The sequence below is a fragment of the Camelus bactrianus genome, chromosome 18 (assembly GCF_048773025.1).
Source record: "Camelus bactrianus isolate YW-2024 breed Bactrian camel chromosome 18, ASM4877302v1, whole genome shotgun sequence".
In the NCBI taxonomy this organism is placed as follows: Eukaryota; Metazoa; Chordata; class Mammalia; order Artiodactyla; family Camelidae; genus Camelus; species Camelus bactrianus.
Window position 1 is genome coordinate 23,130,927 of NC_133556.1, and position 24,047 is coordinate 23,154,973.

Sequence of the window (24,047 nt, forward strand, 5' to 3'; positions counted from 1 at the left end):
AGGCAGCCCTTGGGGACAGCTTAAGTGGGAAAAGGAGGAAACCTGGTGGCCTTTGGGATGCAGTTGGCAAATTATAGAACTGGTGGGAAAGCAAGCCCCTCCCTTTTCAGGTGTGTGGGACAAGGAGCTGAGAGATGGAGGGCCAGAACTTTCCTCAGCAAGATGAAGAGAATTCCCATATCCTGGGAAGGAAGGACTTAGAAATGGGGGATTTAGGGCACATAGGAGGAAAGGGAAGGAGACATCTGTAGTTCAAGCAAAGGACCCAGGTACTGGGCCCCTCACCCCACGTTGGTGAACCAGCTGGGGGCGCTGCAGTAGTCGGGGTGGCCCTTCCACCTCTGCCCGAAAACCTTACCGTTGTGGGAGAACCCGGCTCCCACCTCCCACCCCTTCTCCCTTGCAGACAGGTCACCTGCAGGCTGCAGGAGCCCAGCCCTCGGCATTAGCAGCCATTGAACCTGGTGTGTCTGGGCCAGACACGGAATATTAGGAAAGAAGTTTCAGAAATCTGTGTTCTAACGTAGAATCCCTGTTTCATTTCTATACGTGGAGAGACCAATGACATTTTGCACATGGATTCTGAGGCCTGACCCCTGCTGACCCTCTCCATCTGCCCCCTCCTGCCTGAGGACCCCAGGCTTTGCTGGCTGTCAGCTGGAAGCCACCTGCAAACCCTGGAGGCTCCTCATAATTGAGGCTCAGCTCAAAGCCAGCAAGGAGGATTTCCCCTCCACTAAGAGAGGCTTGCCTAATGTAACCTAATCAAGGGAATGACTTCCTGTCATCTTTGCCAACTTCCACTGGTTACGAGCAAGTCACAGTTTCCACCTCCTGGACGATCCATAAGTATTTGATGAATTTGAGTGAATGACTGACAAAGGAGGCCTGAGACATCCAATCTAGCTCCTGGCATGGGAGGAAAGGGGTTCCTGGGCTCAACCCTCTAAAGGTCAACAACCATGCTTCAAAGCTGCAAGGGCTTAAAGATGGACTCATCCAACCACCCTCCACCTCCAAGCTGAGTAACAGTGAGGCTGGCGAGGGCGAGCCATTGCCCAAATCACTCCGTGCGTGGCGCAGCTGGGCCTGAGGCCCTGATCTACACAGCTCCCAAGTCTAATCTTTGTTGAGCCCCCACTGGGTGCCAGGCACTGAGCCAGGTATGAGAACCCCGATGAGTAAGTAAGACATGGGCCCAGCCATACCTTCCTGCCTGCCCCCAGAGTGGTGATTCTCAATTCGGAGAGGGTATCAGAATCATGAGGGAGACATGTTTAAAATGCAGGCTGTCGGCTAAAGCTGAGATAGGCTGGGACCTGGGACCCTCTACCCTCACCAGGTGCACCTGCACCTGGGTGACAGAATACAAAAAATACGTAAGGGACCAAAAACAACTGGACGCATGCACAGTTGGGGTGGTTAGGAACAATAAGATACAGAAAGGCCACAAACCCCCTGCCATTTCTGAGGTGCCAGGAGCAAAAGCAGGGCACTGCACACAGCTCCACCAAGGGGGCGGGCAGACCACCTAAGCCACCTCTCCAGCCCAACCCACCCGTCCATCTGCCCCGACCCTCACGCCATTTAATGATGCGCTCTTCCCACCACTGGACAGCGAGCAAGGGCGCCTGTTGCTTGTTTCCTCTCCCTCGTGCTGCATCCTTGCCTGAATTTCTCATCTGGCCTCTTACCAATTTCTATTGATTGAAGAGTCCAAGGGTCCGGATCAGTAACGAAACCACCGGCCAGAGCTGTCACGGGCATGGAAGACAAAAAGACTGAAGGAGGGTAAGGAGACGGGACAACAAAAAACAAACTTGCTCCTGGACCAGGTCCCATATGGTGGAGGAGAATTACTGTAATGGGGGCAGTCAATAAATTGTAAATACTAGGTAGTGGTATTGTGTCCCTGGACTTGGAGAACCGTTCTGTAACAGGAAAGAGAACCCTTGTTCTTTAACTCACGCTGAAGGATTTAAGGGTGAGGCGACATTATGCCTGAAACAGATCATCCTTGGAAGAAGACAGGCGTGCCAAGAAAGGGAGCGAGAAAGCAGACGCAGTAAGATGCAAGCAGCCGCCAGTGAATCTGGGTAAAAGGGCACACAGGGATTCTTCGTACTATTTTAAAGACAACTTCTGTAAGTTCGAAGTTATTTCAAAATAAAAAATCATCTTAACATTGTTGAGCAGGCTCATGGGCCTCCCTGGGGGTTGAGGCCTGAGAGCGGGGCAGTTAGGCTGGGAGCTGGCTGGCCCAGGGCCACGCTCTGCTTGGAGCCCCAAGCCACAGAAATGCTTCCTGGGGGGTTTCTGTCCTTCTAGTCCTGTGGGTAAATAGTCGCTGTTCGAACCTGAGCCAACAGCTCTTGGGTAAAGCAAGTCAAGGGCATGGCAGGGGCCCGCAGGGGCCCGGCGCTCCTTTCCCTTCAGGACTGAGCTGCCCGTGGGGCTGGGCTGGACATCACAGAGATAAGCAGACGTTGGGCACCGAGTCCGACCCGGGGCTGTGAGTTCTGCCCAGGCTCCAGTGAGCTCGCTGGTGACCTTAGCAAATCCCTGCCCTTGTCTGAAAGCCTGTTTCTTATTCTCGAAAAGGCAGCTGACACTTGTTTTTAACCTTCCAATATCCCTTCTTTCTTCTTCTGGCACAACTGGCTGACATCACTACCCACCTTCCGAGGTCGGCCTTTGGACCCCAGCTTGGCTAAGCAGGGAACCACACCCCAGCCCAGCAAGTGATTTGGAGCTGAGTGCGTGACACTAACCAGGCCCGGGAGACTCCCCGCTGGGATTTTTTTTTTATTACTTTTTATTGATGTCCACCACACCCAGAAACAGCTCATACTCTCCCTTGTTCCTCCAATTCTTAAATACAGATTTTTCAGCAAAAGATACTGTGGTTAAGAAGGACTGAAGGCCGATAACTGGCATTCCACTGGCCACTCATTTAGATCAAATGCTAATCAAAACTTCCCGGTTTTGTTTTCAGTTGACGTATAGTTGATGTACAACGTTGTGTTCCTTCCTGGTGTACAGCATAGCGATAAAAATACGGAACACTTCACAAATTTGCATGTCATCCTTGTGCAGGGGCCATGCTAACCTCTGTATTGCTCCAGTTTTAGCATGTGTGCAGCCGCCGAAGCCAGCACCATGCTGGGATTTTTGTTGAAATCCCTGGATTGTTCCTCTGGGAGGCCGCAGGGGGTGGAAGCCGGGAGCTACAGCTGGTGCCATACAACAACTAAGCCACCGTGAGTGAAGTGGGGGAGATGTAGCAAAAGGCGGAAAACATCGTTTGAATCCCCGGACCCACTGGTACCCTAGATCTCAGGACATCTCAGCCCAGGAGCCAGGAAATGCCTGTTTAACTTTTTGCCTGTTTGGCTTCAATTTTGGTCTTTGTGTGTGTGGCAGGGGGGAGGTAATTAGGTGTATTTATTTATTCATTCTTAGAGGAGGCACTGGGGATTGAACCCAGGACCTCATGCACGCTAAGCATGTGCTCTACTACTTGAGCTATACCCTCCCCCCTCAATTTTAGTCTTTTATAACCAAAAAAAGGTCTGTTGAAAACAAGTCAACAGGCCCCAAATGGAGTCACTGATGCTAAGACCCATGTCACCAAACTAAGACATAACCGGCTCTCCCAGAAATGGAATCTTAAACTAGTCGATCAGGAATTGCCTGACCAGCACTAGGTAGGTCACCTGCCTGGCACACCCCTGCCATCCCTTAAAGGAAAGTGCCTTTGCCAGAAATAACCCGCTTTGGGGTCTCATATAACTGCCTTGTCCCGCTCCCTTTCTGCCTGTAAAAGTCTTTTTTTTCCTTTCTATCTGCTAGGTTGGATGCTGCCTGATTCAGGAATCGTTGAACAAAGCCAATAAGATCTTCAAAATTTACTCAGTTGAATTTTGTTTTTTTAAACAAATCCTAATGCAAAGAGCTCCAGTTCCACCCGGGGGGAAGAAGGGCACCGAGAGGTTCCTGCAGCCCAGGAGAGCCCTCTTGGCAGGGCAGCTCTCCTGTGCCCCGGCCCCCGCCACCCCCGCCACCCCCCACCGCCTCCTGCTCCTCTCCCAGCCACTGCTCGTTGCTGAGATGCATCCTCCCTCAGGAAAATTCCCTGGACCCCAGACTCCATTAGCCACCCCCTCCCACATCCCTGCAGCCTGTGCTCACCCCTATCCTGGTGGGGCAGAGGAAGCCTACAGTTCTTCATCACAGCCCAAACCTGATGGAGTGGCTTTTCCTGGGGGAGGGGGAGCCATGAGCCACGTGTATCTTACCAGGAGAGGACTCAGTCTTCTTTGTGGGTGGGAGGTGAGCCCTGGCGCTGGCTAGCAGCACAGCTGAGGCTTCTCTGGAAATGCAAAGGGGACCCAGAGTTGAGGTCAGCCACAAAGGCTGCAGGGTGCCAAACTGTTCCAGGAAAGCAAGAGGGAAATTGCTGGTGGAGAGGCCTGGGGGCGGGGTGAGTCATAGGGTGGCCCCTGGCAGAGCTGGTAGAAATGGGAATCCGTCAGTCACCACTGGCTCGTGTGGCTCTAATGTAAACCCCGTCCCACCTCCATGATCGTTCTGGAAGGTCGGCTTCGTGTGGGGAGGCAAGGACCCACGTGGTTTCTGGGGAGCGTGGAGAAGAGGGACTGATTTCCACGTGAACTTGGCAGGAGAGGGAGAGGACGGGCAGGGGGAGGATGTGGGGGGTGTGGAGAGTCAAGGCAGGTGTGGCTGTGGGACTTGCACCCCCCAGGGAGGCGGCAGACATTGGGGGGAAGCACGTGGAACGGGGCTTCACTGACATTTGGGTTACAGCGACTTTTGTCACATGGCAGAGTGTCCACGGCTCTGCTCACCGCCAGCTTTGTGAGGGCAGGACCCAGGTCGGGCTGACTCACCTCGCATCCCCAGCCCCCAGCCCTCCAAGAACCACAGCCAGCCTTGGGCCGCCTTTCTGATTTTACAGCTTCCTACATCAGATGGAGGCAGTAATGATTGCCTTCACACGTGCCTCGCGCTAACCCCTTCCCACACCCAGTCTCCTTTAACCCTCTGTGGTTCTCTCCATTTTACAGGTCTGGACACCGAGGCACAGAGAAGTGAAGGAACCACCCGGGGCTCATGCAGGGAGGGCAAGTGACAGTCTAAACCCAGGCAGGCTGACTCCACGCCTCGGTCACTTTCTAGCTTGCTTTCCCTGCTGCTAATCCTGCTGGCCAGGGGTTTTGTTCAGACTTAACCCTGGCTAGGCTGCCCCCGCCCTCCTGTTTGACGTTCATCTCCCTCCAGAAAGTAAGGTACATGAAGGCAGGACTGTCCCTCCCTGGTTCATCGCTTTGTTCCCTTGCACCTGCCAAGAGCTGCATATACTAGCGGAATTCACGAACACGTGAAAGGAAAAGTGACCTGACATTTGCTCCTCAAGTCGGCTTTCCCGAATGTCTTGCCCCAGCCCCCGACACCTGCCCCGCTGTCCTAAGTCTGGGTGGGTGGCCTTGGGCATGTTGTGACGTTGTAATGGCTGCTTCTCGAGCTGCAGATAAGCTGAGTCGCCGAGCCTCTGCGGCTCAGGGCTGTCCAGCCACCACTGAACCAAGAAGCTCAGAAAAGGCTCAGCTGTGGCTGCCAAGGCCGTGAGTCACCTCTGAGTACAGCTCAGCCGGGGACGGAGCGGTGATGCTGTTAGAAATGAGGAAGAAAACCCCAGGCCTGGCTCTCATCCAGCTCTCAGGCTCAAGTCCCGGCTCTACCACTAACATGCTGCGTGACCTTGGGTGATTCACTTCCCCTCTTTGAGCCTCAGTTTCCCCATCTGCCAAAAAGGGGTGATGAGCCCTCTCTCTGTCCCTCTGATGGGACAGAGTGTAAGGGGGCACTCCCCTGCCTAAGGCATCTGGCTTCTATGCCAGCACCTTGCTCAAAGTGCTCACAGCAACCCCGCCCTGTTGCCAAGTCCTGTTGGCCTTTTTCACCGAGTTCTTAAGGTCGCATGACCTCTGGGTCAAGTTGGATGCTGCAGCACACACCCTCCTTGACATTGCCTGGTGCTCCTGCTCCTACTCAGTGTGTTCCCTCAAATGTTGGTGCGATCAAGGGTCTGCAGCTGGAGGAACAGTGAGAAGGGAGGTGGGAGAGACACTCGGGGGCTGGCATCACATAAGTTGTTGAAAACCAGGTCCCAGCCCCAAGCCTTTACTGTGAGGATGGAGGGAAAGCGTGGGAGAGTTTTAAACCTTGAAGCAACCCACCTGGTTAGATCTGCACTTTAAGGAGGTCATTTTGGCTTCAGAGTGGCACACAGGTAGACCAGAGAAAGGCTGGCAGGGCATCTGAGAAGTTCTTGGCATGAGAATAACGTGTGAAGGTCCAGGAGAGGTGCCAACAGAAAGCTTGGCAAGAAGAACCAAAAAGCCCAAGGAAGTTTTCAAAGAGGGATCCAAGTGAGCAGGTGGGACGAGCAGGAAGGGGCCAGATCTAAGAGGGACTTTTAAACCATGTGAAGAACACAGATTTTGTCCTAAAAGCCTTGGAAACAGTTTTCAAGACGGGAATAACAATTAGGTTTGCGTTATTCAGGAGAGCACCTGGCCACTGTGTGGAGGATGGCCAGTGCCAAGGAGGCTAGTTAAGAAGCTACTGCAGTTGACCAAGCAAAAGACAGTGGGGCAACACTGGGGGACAGATGGGGGTCACCGCAGTGTGGACAGATTCTAGAGAAACTTAGGAGGTGGAAGCTAATGACTTGGCAAACGCATGGACTTGAGGGGGAACAGAGGAGTCAAGGACAAGCTCTAGGATAATCTTGGCAATTGGGTGGTGCCCTTGGGAGAGATGGAGAAACAGGGGAAGCTGAGGAAGTTTAGGATGGGGGTTGGTTGACTTTTTCTTAAAGGGCCAGAGAGCAAATATTTTAGGATTTGCAGGTCTCTGTCACAACCACTCAACTCCGCTGTTGTAGCACAAAAGCAACCAAAGGTGATACATACACACACATGACCTTGGTTATATTACAAAAAACTCAAATCTACAAAAACAAGTGATGCGCGGGTTTGCCACACCTGGCTTAGGGATCACCATGTTCAATGTGCTTACCCTGGATCCAAATGGAGATCCTCAGGAAAGAGTTGGAGAAATGGGTCTGAGCGTAGGAGAAAGGTCAAGGTGCAAGAGAGAATTCAGGCAAAGTCGGAGTGCAGATGGCCATCTAAGACCCAGAGAGGGAGAAGAGCAGAATGCTGAGGGCCAGGCCCTGAGGACAAGGTAGGGATAAAGGAGACTGGAGAAAGGTCCTTCTGAGTGCTGGGAGGCACACCTAGACAGTGGGCATGTAGGCAATCAAGTCAAGTAGACAGGCAGCCTGCAGGCTGGCATGCGTCAGTTGGATGTAAATGAGGGGTACCAGAATATGCCACCCCAAAACATGCCCCTTTGGCCTATGGATTATTTTGATTAAAAGGCCCCTGACAATCAGCAGATGCAGGAAAAACTCTGAAAACTAGTCATAAGTTTTCTTAGGAAAATCTCCATTTATAGAGGAATTTCCCATCTGTAAAAGGTGTCTCCCTCTTCCATACCTGGAAAAGGAGGACTCTTATCAATGGAGAAGGCAGGACTTCAATCTGCATAACAAACTTTACAAAACAGCCCTCCCCTAACTTGCTTCCCCCACCCAGAAGCCCCAAAGTCCTTTTCTTCCATCTTTGCCTAAGATGGTTACGTATCTAAGCTGGGATGCTCCCACATGTCATGTGCGATGTGCGTGTTAATAAACTCCTTTTTGGTTTTTTCTCTTGTTAACCTGTCTTTGGTCAGTTTCATTTACAAAGTCCCTGCTGGAGAACCTAAAATGGTTAAAGGAAGAGATTATTTTTCCCTCCTGTAGATAACCAAGGAGTCAGTGACAAGAAAACGGGTTTGAGGAGGGATCTGGAGACAGGAATGTGGAGTCAGCAAGACGATGGACAATTCTCAAGAAGTACTGAGGCGGGAAGCCCCATAAAAAGACCGGCAGGACCCCCAGACAGGGCCACTACTCTCCTGCCAGCACCATCTGCTTCCTTGGCCCAGAGGTTCTATCTCATTTTTCGCCTCTGAAACTGCTTACTTACCCCCTAAAATTCTATTGGTTCCCTGAGCTCAGTCCTGATTGGTTATTTCTCTCCCTCCTGATTGGTCTATTTCTACAAAGCTTGTTCCTAATTAGTCAAGTTTTGTTATACCTTATTTGCATATGATGTTGCAGAGTGTAAACTGGCAGCCTATAAAAGCCTGTGTAAACCTACAGGCGGGGTCCAGAGCTTGGAGTGTTAACTCCTCTGGGCCTGCTGGCTTAATAAACCTGAGTTCTCCAACTCTCCGAGTGCTGCTTGGTCTCTCGCCCGGATCCAGGTTGCTGTCAGAGCTGAGCTGTAACACCGAGCTGTAACACATTTTTCCGCAACAGTATGGGCAGTGAAGGTGTAGCGGAAGGTGGCAGCTGCAAGGGAAGATGGAATACAGGGTCGTCCGTTGATGGGAGACATTTGCTGAAACGCTGAAGGGGTGAGACAGCACTACTGAGGCTGCAGGAGGGGGCAGAGGGATGTATGGCCATCCCGCCACTAACTACCTGTGGCAACTCGGACTGCTTCCTCATCTGCAGAGCAGAAATAATAGGGTCTGCCTCATGCAGTGGGTGCAAGGTACATCCATGGCTCAGCGCACAGCAATAGGATTTCAGTAAATATTTCTCCTCTTATCATCCTCCCCAACCCCCAGCACCCAAAAAGAATGAGTCTCGGGGTGGGGGACCACCGGAGCCTGCAAGGTTTCCCAGATTTGCAGGAAGCCCTGGTGATCTGGGAGTATCTTGAATAATCACTGTTTTCCACTTTTCTGTGAAAACCTCAATAAATGGTGGGGTTTTGTTTAAAAAAAAAATCAATAGGAATAGCAGGAACATAAGCTAGATGCACCCCAGGGCTCAGCAAGTGTACTAGAGGCAGGATTTTTATGAGGGTTTCGACCGGTTTTGGCTTGTTGGAGCAGTGAGCGACTGCTAACTGGTCCGAGGCCAGGCCTTCCAGAGTCACGTTTTCGACCAGGAAGGGAGAGTGATGGGCCCTTTGCAGCCTGAGTTTTTATTGCAAGGGTGGGAAGGATTTGTGTAACAGGTTAAATAGTGTCCCCTCTCCCCCCACCCCCATTCGTGTCTACCTGCCATCTCAGAATGGGACCTTATTTGGAAATAGGGTCTTTGCAGAAGGCATTAAGGTAAGGATCAAGCTGAGATCAGCCCAGATGTAGAGAGGGCCCTGAAAGACTAGGGTCCTTATGAGAAGAGAGGACCAAGGTGGGAGGATATAGCTCAAGTGGTAGAACGTATGCTTAGCATGCAGGAGGTCCTGGGTTCAATCCCCAGTACCTCCTCTAAGAATAAGTAAATAAACCTAATTTCCTCCTCCTACCCCAAAATAAATAAATAAATAAATAAAAATAAGTTAAAGAAAAAAAAGAAAGAAGAGAGGACCAGACATGCAGACAGAGGAGACCATGTGAAGCCGGAGGTAGAGATTGGAGCAACGAAGCCAAGGGTTGCTGGGGGCCGCCAGGAGCTGGAAGAGGAAAGGGAGCATTCTTCCCTAGGGCCTTCAGAAGGAGCCTGGCCTGCTGACACTGGCCTCTGGCCTCCAGAATTGTGAGAAGATCAATTTCTGCTGTTTGAACTGCCCGGGTTAAGGGCATATGTTATGGCAGCCCTAGGAAGCTCATATGGCAACCTGGCTTCATGCTTGGTCTTGGGCACCTGAGGCCAGGTGGTGGCACTGCCAATAGCTTGAGGGAGACTCTTCAGCTTCAAAAGGTCAGAAAGTGGTATGTGGGCCTCAGCTCGGACTGAAACAGCAGCACATCAGGAACATCATGGGAGGGCCCATCAAACTCAGAGGTATTTTATGTCAACTCCCACGCTGTGACAAGAGACACCTTCAGATTAACTTTTCATTGACAAATATTTTGAAAAAATATGAGCCACTGATGGCCCAAGAACTTTACTTCTATGCGTTGTCATCAGGAAAAATCTGAAGAAGCTTTCTCCCCCAACAATGTATATCCTGACCTTATTTCTAATACTGAAGAACTAGAAGCAGCCTGAATGTCCAATATTGAGGGAATGGTCAGATAAATTATGGTATATCCACCAGCTGGATTACTAAGCAGCCATTGTAAATATTTATGAAGAGTGTTTGATATTTACACAGAGCTTTTAATGATGTGGCAGAAAGGGAGTGACATTCTGCTAAGCAGAAAAAGAGAACTGTTACAAAATGATACAATAGGACGCTAGTCATGAAAAAAATGCATAAAAAAAGACAGAGAGGAAATATGCCAACGTGTCAGAGTGGTCCCAAGTTGGAGGAATTATGGGAGTTTATTAAAAAAAATTCTTTATACGTTCTATATTTTTGAAATGGTTAACTATGTACATGGGTTACCTCTACAGTCAAGAAAAAAGTAAAAACCGTAAAATGCTGCGTACGTGGTTTCCATTTTTATTTTCTCCGATGGGTGATTGCACATCAGCGAATCTTGAGCGATGCTAACTACTGAGGCCGGTCACGACACACACACGGACAGAGAGGTCGCACGGGCTGTGCCGGGCTGGCTGTAGCAAAGGTACGTCAAGTTACACAGGTGGATTGGTAGGCTGGTTAAAACACACCACCGAATGATGGGACACTGTCGGGTCAGGCCGCCTCTCCTGCCTGCCACTGTTGTTTGCGGAGGTCTGTGTGTTAGGCTGGTGAGTGGTGTCCCGCTGGCACTCCGCCCGGTGGCCCCCGGTGTGTGGAGAGTGCCTGGGTCAGCATCTTCTCTGGCTCCCCTTCTCATATGCCCTTGCCTTGGTGTTGGAGCCTCCAGCTCTCTGCTACCTCTTCCAAGCCCTGGATGTGGTCCAGCCAGGGCCCCATCCCCACTGTGCTCCACACACCTGGGACAGATGTTGCAAGGGGAGGAAGAGCCAGGAGCGAAGGGACACACTCCTGATGTGAGCCGTGCCCAGACACGGGAGGGGAGGATGCGGGAGACAGGACCACGACACCACACACAAGCTCAGTCTTTACAGATGGCCCTCTGTGTCTCCAAAGACACGTGGGCTGTGTGGAGCCCTCCGGGCACAGCCCCTGGGAGAGGACAGATGGGGGTAGGGGATGGAGCCGTTTGGGGCAGGCCTGACAGCAGAGTTAGAGGGATGGGTGGGGAATGTGTCCAACATGGTGCTAGACTGTTGACGAGTTACGACTATTCACACCTGGGGATCATGCCCCTCTCCCAGTTCATTAGCACGGTGGGCTAGATACCGCTAGATAGAAGTGGAGATAGACTTTTTCGAGGGAGGACCTTTCCTGGCGGTTGGATAAACAGTGAGACAGACTCCTGGGTTCGGCATGCTCTGGGAAGGGCCATGCGACGGTGAGGGACTCCCTATTGCTACACTCTGTACAGGGCGGCCCCTGGTGGCAGTCACGGGCTTGCCTTCAATCCCTTCCGATGCGGAGAGCTCTTGGGCCCCGGTGAAATGGGGGCTATGAAGACAAGAGGATGGGGGGGGGGTCCCCGTGGCCCCGGGGGCACCCCACACGGGGGCTACATGATATTGCACTGGGCGGCCCCGCAGCAATCCTTGATGAGTGCCAGCCCCGTCTTGGCCACCGTGGGCTTGCTAGGCGGGGGCTCTGCTTTCTTCTCTGCCCGGGAGCCTGCAGCAAGGGAGGGGAGCAGAAGCAGAGAGGGGAAGCAGGAGAGAGGGAGAGGTGAGGTAAGGACAGCCCTGACCACCTGCAGCCCCTGTCCCACCCCAACCCTGGCCAGGCTTTGCTCCGACACCACAGATCACGTGGTGGGGGGAAGTGGCATGATTTTCATATGGTCCTGGTGACTGTTTCCACCTCCCTGGCGGCCACTGGCTTTCAGTCCGTGACTTTAGCCTGTCTCATATTCTGTTCTCCTCACCATTGCATCTGCCAAGCCGAGCACAGGGTCTGGCATTCAAGAAGTATTTGGCAAATGATTAAATGAGAAATTTTATGTAAGCCGCTTTGCTCTAAGGGCTCCTGTCTTTCAATTCTGGAAAATGCTCACACATTACCTCTTCAGACACCCTCGCCTGTCATTCCCTGCTCTCTCTCCTCCTGGAGTGCCTATTAGATGTCAGCTGGGCTTTCTTATTCTAACCTCCATGTTTCATAACTTCTCTTTCATATTTCCTATCTCTTTGTCCCCTGTTGCTGCATTCTGGGTAATTTCCTCAGCTCCGTCTTCCAATTATATGAATCCTCCCTTCAGCTGTGTCTCTGTGTTTAATCCATTGAGTTTTTATTTCAGTGACAATAATTTTTTTAGAAGGCTAGCTGTTTGCTAATCTACCTATTCTTGTTTCGTGGCATCTTGCTATTTCACTTTGGGTATTATTCCTTCTCTTATCTCTTTAATCATTTTAAATATAGTTCTTGTCCCTTTTAGATAGCCTGTTATTTCTGGTTGATGGGAGGACATTCTCTTTGTTGCATCTGCTGATTCCTATCATGGTGGTTCAATTCTTCATGGGTTTTAAGTTTTTATTGAAAGATTGTCTTCATAGGGATTTTTATCTGTGGGCTGTGTATTATGGGAGTCGAAAGGTCTCTGCCTAGTAATTTTTTGAACATTTTTTTATTGAGTTATAGTCATTTTACAATGTTGTGTCAACTTCTGGTGTAGAGCACAATTTTTCAGTTACATGTGTCTGCCTAGCAATTTTATATTTGCTTTGCTGGGATCCCAAAGATTTCGCTGGTTTTAGGTTCATTTTAATTTTTCCACTTGGGATCCCAGCACCCAAGATGGGTGGCGTAAATTTGGACCCCACAATGGGCCCCTTGCACGTGGTGCAAGCTTGGCGTTTTGATTTCTTGCCAGAATTCTTTTTTCTATCTATAAACCTACATAAAAGGCAAGTTTCCTTGCTCCTTCTCTGCAGTACTCAGTGGAGTTTTTCTAGTTTGCCTTTGGTGGAAGAGACAGTCCATTGAGAAAGCTGGGTTTAGGCAGAGATTATGTGCCTTGTGATTTTGGAGGTGTGCAGAAGGGACCAGGGCCCTTCTCTTTCTTTACTTCTACATGCTGTACAGCTGTGTTTTCATGGGATATTAAGTGATGATCAGTGAAAACTGGGTTGGTGGCTGCATTTGATAGTGGAAACTTTGGGGTTTCATCTTTCTAGCAAGATTTCCTGTCCCTTTTCCTCTAATAACAGCTCATGTCCCTGTGGCTACAGGAATGGGCAAGTAACACAGATCTAGCCAATCACAGGTTCCCAGCCTTTTAGTGACAGTGATGGCCTAGGAGGTGGGAACCTGATCCAAGAAAGGCCAATCAGAATCTTATACATTCAGATACCAGGAGAGGGCATCTCTGGTGTTGCCTTGCTGCTGCTAAGCTATGGCTCTGGAGTTCTGGCCCGAGGGGAGAAGGCCTGTGTAGTAGGAGAAAATGAAGCCAACACGCCAAGAGGGGCCAAGATGAGAGGTGGAAGGAAAGCCAGGGTTCTAACAGTGTCCAGTCCCTGAAGCCCTGGTTCCGATTGCTCTTTTTTCCCAGCAGATTCCCTTTTCGCTCGGGCTGGTTTGGATCAGGCATCCATGTCTTATAACTGAGTGGCCTCACTGGGCCAACGAAGAGCCGGCAGTTCCTCGACGGGAGCACCTGTTACCGCTTTCACATGCTAGCGGATGCTGGGGCCCTACAGACGGAGGGCCAAATGTGCAGCATTTCCCCAACTTATTTCACACAGAATCCTTTTTGCTCTGAGTGTTTTGTGAAGCTAATATTCTGAGACGCAAACTCCTGGCTCCACTTTTCCAAAGGTTCCAACTCCAGCCAAGGCCAGAGCTCCCTGAGCCTCAGTCCCTGCTTCCTGCCTCTGTGGCCACCCAGGTCTTTCTATGAAATGCACCAAACCATATGATGAGAGGGTGATGGCTGCTGCCAGGACTGGCTACAGAGTTTGCAGAACCCAGTGCAGTGTCCTTCTAGGCGTGGGGCCCTGGGCGGCTGCACGGGCTGCTTGCCCATGAAGCTGGCCCTGCCTGCTGCCATCCGGTGCTCAAGTTTGATCTCTAGAAAGCATTTTGGTGTGCCCCCTCCACCCCTGACCTCTTTTAAATTTCCTTTTCTCTTGGATAAGGGGAGGTGAATGAATAATGTATGCACTCACTGGCTGGAGATTTGGTTACTTTGTCTAGAGGTTTTAACTTGATTCTCAGGAAATCGGCCATTTCTTTGTCTTCTTCTTGCTCCCTGTGTAGACAGATGTGTAAAGACAAGAGGAAAATACAGTAAGCTGGGAGAGTATCAAGGAACTGATGAAATGAGGCGAGAGGGAGGGACCATGTGTCAGACTTTGTGGACGGTGCATGCATGCTGTTCTGTGTTGCGTGTGGATGGTGTGCATGTGCTGGTGCGTGTTATGCGTGGGTAGTGTGTGTATTTTGGTGTGTGTTATATGTGGGTGGTACATGCATGTTGGTGTGGGTTATGTGAGTGTTATGTGTTACGTATGGGTGGTGTGCATATGTTATGTGTTATGCGTGTATAGTGTGTGCATGTTGTAACTGGTGAGTCTACTATGATGCAGAAACATATCAGTGATAGAGTAAATGCCTACCCAGGCTAGTATGGGACCCCGGGGCAGAGGCATGGATGTTACAGGACCCAGCCTCCCTCCTAGAGGGGAGCTGGGATGGCCCTCTCCTGGCCATGTACCTTTAAGTTGCCCAGGACAAGGTACATGGCAGATCTCAGAGGGCACATCACCTCCACTCTTCCAAGGGTCACCAGGAGCAAAATCGACGGGCCACGCCTGGTTGAGCTGGGCAAGGTGTGTCCTAGGGGCGTCGGAGAACTCAGGAAGACACAGAGAACTAAACGGAAGCTGCCCTCTGGTTTGGAAGAGGCCCTCTCAGCCTCTTCCAAAGGCTTTGCTCCAGGACAAAAATAATCAAGAAGCAACATTCATATCTTTCCTGTGCCCCCGCCTCCTTGGGAGCCTTCAGCTGCACAGGGCCCACTGTTGTCCAGACCAAGGTGGCTGGTGCATCTGCAAACAGGAGATCCTGAAGGCCAGGAAGGGATATCAGAGCCACCAAGGAGAGGGGAAGGAGAGAACAAAGCTGGGAAATGAGGAAGACGGGCGAGGAAGCAAGTCAGTACAGGGTGTAGAGTTTCTGTAGAAACCAACAGAAATTTCTGGAAGTTGCCTTGAAACTTGGGAGAAATCACCGTGAAAAGAACGTACAGGAAGCTCTGCCATGTGTTATGTGACGTAGTTCCTCCCTGGTTACATCCTCGAATGACATTCACTTAAGACCCACAGGCCTTTGCAAAACTCTCTGGAGCTGCATTTGAATTTCTCTTGCATGTGAAGTGAGTCCTCAGGCCAGAAGGCCGGGATGCATTTGCATCCAGCATTTGGGGAGTGTTTGCCCATGTCTGCTGCAAGGCTGTGAGTCCCAGGAGCAGATGTGAGGTTTTGGCAGGAAGCTGGGTTGTGTTCCAACAGCCCTGTGCTCGGGGGACACATTTTTTACCTTAACCGCTCGACCTCTGCGTCGTCCACCAGGAAGTCTCTCTTCTGCACCAGTTTGTGGATTTTCTGGATTAGCTCATCCTCTCTCTGCTTCTGCAGCTTGGTTTTTTCTTTTTCTGGGAAGAAGAAAACATCAGGAAGGAAAGACAGTCTGAGTGTAGCTGGTGAAAGCACTTGAGTCAGAGGGGCCAGGGTCAGAATCCTGGCCTTGCCGTCTAATTTGCTGGGTGAACTTGGAGAAGCACCTTGAGCGCTTCAAGATTCTGTTTCCTCCTCTGTAAAATACACACAGTGAGGCTTAAGTGCTCTGATGTTAGTAAAGGACTTTGCCTCGAGCGGGCCTGCGGGCAGCCCTCAGTAAGCCGTAAGGATGTAGCAGTGGGAGCGGGTGGAAGGCGGGGGGAAGAGGGGATTACCCTAGAGTGGGGCTCAGCCCATCTGTCAGAAGAAAAGCGTCCATGCTTTTCCATCCTGTCACAAAGACTAAAGGCTAAAAAGCCAAATCGTAATAAAAGAATGAGGGTTGGACATGAGGACTGAGGAAACCAGGAGGGCGGAAACTGAAACCTGCATTGGGCTCCCTCTGCTCAGACCTCTTCAGAAGATAAAAAAGAAAAAGGAAAAGTGGGGCAGCTTGTCCGTCTGCCTGCTTCTGCTGGCAGTGACAATTTCCTCCAGATCTGGAGGCAGAACCAGAGACCAGGAGAATATAACATTTAGATTAGAGAGAAAAATCCATGTCTCCTGTTAATCAGAAGGAGGAGCGAGGAAGGTGGGGTGGAGTTGCTAGCAGCCTCCGGATTCCTGGTTACAGCCGCGTTGGTCACGGTGGTTATCATTCCCCCTTTGGACTCTGTCCTCTCCAAGTCACCAGCAACAGTCCTCCGATATCCCTGTGTCCCCTGCCGCGCCCCGGATGTATGCCAGATCTATCACGTAACAACTGGCAGGGCCCGTAGGAACTCAGAAGCCTCCCTCCCCAAGTTATTCATTCCTATTTTCTGTCTCTTGCCAGTTGAGGCATCCCCCAGGCTTCCCAGATACTCAGCTGCAGCCCTCCACTCATGCAGCCCCTCCCAGCAACTCACAGGAGAAGCCACCTACTCAAAGTGGTCTGTGCCAGCTCACGAACCAGTTACTCACCCAAGTCTCCACCCCACCGGCCAAGGCTCTTCACCTGCTTGTGTGTGTGACCTACCTTTCCTGCCAGCATCTCCCATCTGCTTCTGAGCACCACCCACCTGCCTCCAGGTACTACCTACCTGCCTGTAAGCCCCACCCACCCACTGCAGGCCCCACCCACCTAGCTGTAGGCATCACCCATTTATTTGAAGGTGTCACTCACCTGCCTACAGGCACCACCCAACTACCTACAGGTACCCTTTTGCTTGCCAAAATCATCTACCTATTTGCTACCTTTATCCCCTGCTTGCTGGCATCACACACCTGATTCCTAACAACTCCATATACTTGCTGATGTGACCTTGCTCCCCATCTCCCCCAGGGCACCCACTTCTTTAGCCCAGGCCACCATCACCTCTCCCTGAACCATGTCTCAGTCTCCTAACTGGTCCCCCTGGCCTGCAGGCCCCATCACAACCGTGAGCCCTCGCTGCAGAGTCAGGCAGTCCTGGCTTGACACCCCAAGCTCCTCTCCTTCCTAGCTGTGTGACTCCGGGCACACTCCTCAACCTCTCTGAGCATCCACTCTCTCCATACAGATAATCATGAAGTTGTTGCAAGTTTTAAGAGAGATAAACCAAGTGAAATATTAGGCTCACTGCCCGCTGAATAGTCAGGGCTCATGAACAGGCAGCTGCTATTATTATAAGCTATTATTTAGCATCCTCACTGTTGTTTTAATGATTAAATGCCCTCTAGATGAAATATTTACTGAAGCAGGTACAAAAGAAAGCACTTATTTAACGAAGGAAAAGCAAGCCTCACCGCATCAGTGTGCAAATGCTGAGTGCTTCACACATCGCAGCAATTATCATTCTATTTGTATGACTGTGAGCTTTACATTTTCATTTAATCTGGGTTTCTCAACCTTGGCACTACTGATTCTCGGGACTGCATCATTCTTCGTCATGGGGCCTGTCCTGAGCACTGCAGGATGTTCAGCTGCATCCCTGGCCTCCACCCACTAGATGCGAGAGGCACTTCCCTCTCCCGGTTGTGCCAACCAAACGTGTCTCCAGACATGGCCAGTGTTCCCTGGGGGCGGGACAAAGTCATCCCTGGTTGAGAACCACTAGTTTAATTCTTTCCAATAACGCTATGAGGGAGAAACTATTTTTATGTCCAAGGGGAGGACACCACGCGAGGGCAGGATACCAAGGCTTCTACAGCCAGATCCAAGTGTCCCCAGCCCTGAGGGGGCGGTGGTGGCAGTGGAGGTGGGGTGAGACGTCTTGGCCTGTTCTCGAGAAGCCCCGAAGGTGGGAAGGGCCCCAGGTGTCCTCTCTAATCAGTCTGGTGAATTATTTTCTGACCTTGGCTGGAGAAACATGATTTTCTTGGCCATGCTTAATATTTTTATTGATGTATTGCTGGGAGCACCGGGGTTTTTCCCCCCTAAGCTCAGCTAAAGCCATCGAGAAAGCTGGCCCTGGTCCAAGGAATACATAGAAAAGCTCTTAACAAGGAGTCAGAGGAGAAGGTGGAGAGAGGTGAGCGGGAAGGCAGGAGAGGAAAGGAAAACTGAGCATCTGAACTTCTGCACAAAACTGATGGGGAAGGTGGGGCTTCCTGGAAGAATCCGCGGGGCTGGCATTGAGGACCTGGGCTCTGTTGCCAAGGGGCCCTATGACCTTGTGTGAACCATGCTTCTCAGTGGGACAGTCGATGGCATTTCGAGTAGAACACGTCCTTCGGGGGGACTGTCCCCTTGATGCAGGTTTAGCGTTCTTGGCTTCTGCCTGCTGGGTGTCAGCACTGATCTCAACTTTCTTTAAACTTTTGGGGAGTTTTTTGGCATGAATTTTGGTACTTTAAATGTTACATTAAAATATAATCATGGAGTCTTTTGTGTGCCAGCTGAGTACCTTGTTCTCTTCACCCTGGTCCCCGTCCTGGTCAGTCGTGCACCCCAGTCATCATGTCAGCCAATGACCCCCTCTCCCACCCGTTTCCACCCATACTCCAGAGGCCGCCACGGCACCCATTGGAGCCCCTCTGGCCTCGTGGCCACACAGTCAGGTCTCCTTTGCCTCAGCAGCACCCACATGTCCTGCTGAACCAACAGGGGGCTCTGGAAATCCTTCTCCCAAGATGGTGATGTCAATAGAGGTTGGGCCTATCACAGTTTCTGGGGAAGTTGAAAACTGGGACACAGAGGCCCTGAGAGCTGGACTCTGGGGTGGGAAGATCACGGAAGAGAGATGGAGTGGCCTTGCTTGGCTTGTGTGCCAGAGGGAGAAAATGGGACATGGTCCAAAAATGAAGAGAGAGAGAGAGAGAAAGGGAGAAAGAGAGAGAGAGAGAGAGTCCAAGTGCCAAAGAACATTCCACCAGTGCTCCGGTTTCTGGTTCTGGACTCTTGTGGGGTTGGGCTGGGCATCACGCCTGTGTTAGGATACTCAGTACTCCCTCGCCACCCCATTTCATTTGGAAACACCCTATTTGAAAATAGGATCTTGGCGGAGGTTAACAAGTTGAGGTCATAGCCGTTAGGGTGAAACCTTCCTCCAATGACTGGCGTCCTCCTAAGAAGAGGAGAGGACACACAGAGACACACAGTGAGAGGAGGGCCCCACGACGACAGGGGCAGAGACTGGGAACGCAATCCAGGGAACAAGGGGTGACGGGACCCCCAGAAACTGGAAGAGGCAACGGGGGATTCTCCTCCAGAGCCTTTCGGAGGGAGCATGGTCCTGCTGCTACTTTGATTTCAGACTTGTGGTTTCTAGAAGGAAGTTCCCGGACTTCTGGTTTCTCTCAAAGAATCAAAGTTCTGTTGTTTTAAGCCACCAAGTTCGTGGGGCTTTGTTACGGCCAATTAGCAAGCGGATGCAACTCCCACAAGCTCCGGGAGCTTCCGGTGTCCCTCAGTAGTTGCCTGTTCTGTGTTTACAGAAGCCTGGAGGGGTTTTAATACCTTTCAACCGGATAATGCCTCGGAGGACGATAAAATGAGAGTTGAGCTGGCCTGGTGCCTCTCAGCCCTGGCTGCCCATGGCAATCATATAAGAAGCTTGTAAAAAGGACCGATGCCAGCTCCCCACGCTAACCGAAGTTTCTAGTGGGTAGTATCTGGACTCAGCTCTTTCTCCCCTCCCCATTCATTTGTTGTTTTATAGTTAACATCTCACTCTCTGTGGCAAGAGTTTTATGAAGATATCATCCACATAGCATACAGCTCACCCATTCCAGAGTTAGGCAACCACCACCACAATCAAGTTTAGAATATTTTATTTGTTTGTTTTGGGGAGGAGGTAATTAGGTTTATTCACTTGTTTATTTATTTTTAATGGAGGTACTGGGGATTGAACCCAGGACCTCATGCATGCTAGACATGCACTCTGCCACTGAGCTACACCCTCCCTCCAATCATAGAACATTTTAATCACCTCAAAAAGAAACCCTGTATCCACAGCTGCCACTCCCTTTCAATTAGGACTGTCTACTGACCTGCACACTCCCAGAGCCTGCACGAGGCCCGGCACCGAGCAGATGCTCATTAAAGCAATGGTGTCGCCTGATACTATGGTCATCCACACACTCCCATTAGAACTAGAGTGTGTTGACGCCTGCACTTTGCATTTGCTGTCTCGCATCATCCTACAGCATAGCCACAACCATGTGAGCGCCCACTGTGGGCTTCCTTTTGCAAACAAGGAAATTAAGGCTCAGGAAATCAAGGTTCTCAACGAAGTTCATTTAGCTGGTAAGCCTGGATTCAAACCCATATCCCTGGATTTGAAAGTAATGGTTCTTAGACGGGGGGCAATTTGCCCACCTCCACCTCCGCTGCCAGGGGATATTTGGCAATACCTGGAGACATTTTTGGAGACTTTATACCATTGTTAAGTCGTAACATCGTTAAGTCAAACCATAAGTCTGGGGCTGTCTGTACTTTTGACAAATGTCAGCGACCCCAGAGGGCACCTTACCCAGCCTGGATGCGCAGGGAAATCTTTCTTGAGAAAAAGGACCAGACAAGCTATAAGCTGAAGGGTGAGCGGTGATCTGTTTGGGGAGTGATGACAATAGCAGCACGGATTTATGAAGCACTTACTATAGGATGGGACGTGTGCTAAGCACCTGCAGGCTTTTTCCCTCGGTCAGTCTCACCACAGTCCTTAGAGGTAGACAGCATGGCTGTCCTCGTTTACAGATGAAGAAATCGAGTTTGAGTGAAGTAACTTGCCCAAGATCATGTCATTAATGAGTGACAGATCTGGGTTTGACTCCAAAGCCAGAGCCTGTAGCCACTATACCCACCTGTTTCCAAGCAGGATAATAAGAGTCATCATCGCTAATATTTACTGGATTCTTACTTTGGACCAGATACTAAACCAGGCACATGGCTTATACTGTTTCATTTAGCACAGAGAGGTTTCTATATAGTGAATTAAGTGCTGTTACTATTACTACCCCTTTTTCAGAGGAGGAGAAATTGAGTCTCGGAGAGATAAAGTGACTTGCCCAAGGTCAAGGAGGTGGCCAGAATTAGGACTCGAACCTCCGGGCCTGCCTGACTTGGATTTGTGTTTGGACCAAGCGATCAGGGACCCCTGAGTCACGAGAATGAGGCTGCACTAGGAGTGGAGATGAACTCTGGCTTCCAGAAGGGGCAGGCTGGGGGCTCTGGGCAGATGCTTCACCGAGGTGGGGTCCCGCATGGCTACCTGGGACGGCGACCAGGTTCTGCAGCTCCTGCTTCAAGTCCATGATGGCGTTACAGAGCTGGATGTCATCCATCCTGGGGAAAGAGAACACCACAGCACAGCAGGTTACATTGACAGGACACCCTGCACCCTGAGCACCACCCCAGCTTCAACAAAGAGGGTTTCGGGCAGAGGTTTGTCCTCTGTAAAAACCACACATGCTCCTTGGAGAAGTTTTCCTGCAAAAGAAACAAAAACAAAAACAAAAACAAAAACTGCCAACTATCCCACAACTTAGATGTGATCAATTACAGTTAATAACACCTTGACAGACTTCCCTCCAGTCTTCACGCACCTGGCTTTTGTTTGCTTACATGAGCGAGCTCATGTTGTAGGTTCAGTGTCCTCTTATTTCAGCTACATTAAAAGCTTTTAAACATTACAGATATTCACAGCACAGACAGAAAATCTCCCCTTATCCTTTAGAGAAAACCGCTCTCAAGTTTGGCTTGTATTCCTCCAGATTAAAAAAAAAAAGTTTATGCTCATGCTACCAAATGTGACATCATCGTTAATGTACAAAAAACATTTTGCAATTTGCTTTTTTTAACTTAATGATATATCTTGGCCATCTTTCCATGTCAGGACATGCACATCTCATTTTTAATAGCTGTGTAGTATTCCATTATTTTGATATACAGTGATTTATTTAGCTATTTCCCTTTTCATAGACATTGGAGTTGTTTCCTAATACATCTCTGGGATAAATTCCTAAAATAAAGAAATCTCTAGCAAAATTAATTCCTAGAAATGTAATCGGAGGGTGAAGTGATGTGAACCCTTGCATTTTAACAGGAATTTCCAAATTGCCCTCCAGAAGGACTACATGAAATTCACAACAACAGCGTGAAAGGAAAGCTCACCTTTATAATCTCAGCAATCGGGTTACACGTACAGTTTTTAAAATTATTTATTTATTTGTGTATTATTGTATTATTTTATTATTACTTTGGCAGGGGGAGGTAATTAGGTTTTATTATTTATTTTTAGAGGGGGACTGGAGATTGAATCCATGACCTCGTGCATGCTAAGCACTTGAGCTACACCCTCCCCCCATCGCAGTTCAACTTCACGTTATGTATTATAGTTTCGTGTGTATGCGCTGCAATATTAACTCATCTTCCTGTGACAAACGTTTGTAATGGCTGCTTGGAGTTTCACCAAGTGGATTTATCTGGGCACTTTTAATTATGCCCTTACTTTGGTTACTTAGGTGGGTTTTGGGAGGCTGTTTGTTTGCTATTTTAGCCTCCGTAGAATCAACATGGATTCATATAAAGCTTTTTCATCATGTTGGGTTATTTGGGGTGGGGGCTACAGAGTCTCAGAAAGGAACCACTGAGTACTGAGGATATGATGTGTCTATGGCCATTGAGACGTAGTTTCAAATAGCTTCCTCATAGGGTGTGTGTGTGCCTTCATTCTGCAGGTATTTATTGAGCATTTACTATGTCTACCACCATTGTAGCCTCCTGGGATGAACCAGCCCCCTCTCCCTTCATGAGCTGAAACTGAACTGGGGGAGACAGAGGGTGAACACAAATATGATGGAACGTCAGATGCTCTGAAGGAGGGTGGAGCAGGTGAGGGGGTGGCATAGGCCAGTTTGGACACATCAACCTTCCGTCCCAGGAAGAGACGGAGGGAAGCATGAATATTCTCAGAGGGTTCAACTGAGTCCACACAGCAAGCAGGGGCAGGACCAGGACTAGAAATCCACTTGGCTGGGTCCACTGATCTTCCTGCCTCCTTGGCGTCTTCATCAAGAACCTGGTCCACCGCCTCCATTCAGAAGTGCCATCCACAGACCAGCATAGGCCACCCCTGCCTTTGCTCCCCAAGAAAGGCACATATGACCCATTCCAACCCCAGCATCCCAGCTCTCAAGCGGCAGGAATGTCTCACTTCAGCCTGTGTCTCCTGCTCCTGTCGCCAGAGGCACTCCAAGCGCTTGTGAAACCCTGCCCTGGAATGTCCTAGCAGGTGGCAGCTGCCTTGAATGAGCTTGGGGACTTTGCCAGAAGGGGACAAACTGTTCCCCTGGGTTCCCATCCACAGTCGTGCAACTGGAGGTACTCCATCCAGAATTCTTCTCCACATCTAGCGCGGAGATCAGGCTACATCAGTGGTTCTCAGTGAGGACAATTTTGGTCCCGGGGGGCATTTGGCAATGTCTGGAGATGTGTTTGCTGTTACAGCTGGGTGTGCGTGGGGATTGCTAGCAGCATCTAGTGGGTAGGGTCAGGGATGCTGCGACACATCCTGCAGTACACAGGACAGCCCCCCACCCCCCAAAAGAGAAACATCTGCTCCAAAATGCCGATCAGGATGAAGCTGAGAAATCTTAGGTTACAACCACAGAATTGACACAGGTACCCGAGGGATAATTTCTGAAAGATGAGAGAAGGAAAGATGGTGAAAGGAACAAGAAGTAGTGTCAGAAGCAAGAGTGTTGGCACCAGACAGCTCTAGTTCAGAGGGGCCATGTGCCAGAGACCGAACTTCTCTGTCTCACTTTCCTCCTCTTTGAAATAGGAATT

General features: G+C 50.2%; 1 protein-coding gene and 1 non-coding gene across 3 annotated transcripts in view; both read right to left on the reverse strand.

Annotated features, from left to right (window-relative positions):
• Nucleotides 1-3,051: 3,051 nt before the first annotated feature.
• On the reverse strand, nucleotides 3,052-3,158 carry LOC123618575 (U6 spliceosomal RNA). The gene has a single exon (XR_006727034.2). It is a non-coding gene; the product is annotated as a U6 spliceosomal RNA (small nuclear RNA).
• A 7,367-nt stretch (nucleotides 3,159-10,525) lies between these two features.
• Nucleotides 10,526-24,047, reverse strand: part of BMERB1 (bMERB domain containing 1) — a 107,862-nt gene continuing 94,340 nt past the window's right edge. The window contains exons 3-6 of one of the 2 annotated variants that reach the window (XM_074346305.1): nucleotides 21,469-21,542; nucleotides 15,618-15,732; nucleotides 14,246-14,328; nucleotides 10,526-10,654 (exon numbers count right to left, since the gene is read on the reverse strand). In XM_074346305.1, the coding sequence (XP_074202406.1) occupies nucleotides 10,593-10,654; nucleotides 14,246-14,328; nucleotides 15,618-15,732; nucleotides 21,469-21,542 (334 nt within the window). In that variant the 3' untranslated portion in view covers nucleotides 10,526-10,592. Of the gene's footprint in view, nucleotides 11,751-14,245; nucleotides 14,329-15,617; nucleotides 15,733-21,468; nucleotides 21,543-24,047 lie in introns of both variants that reach the window. The other variant, XM_010961102.3, reaches the window with a different exon arrangement.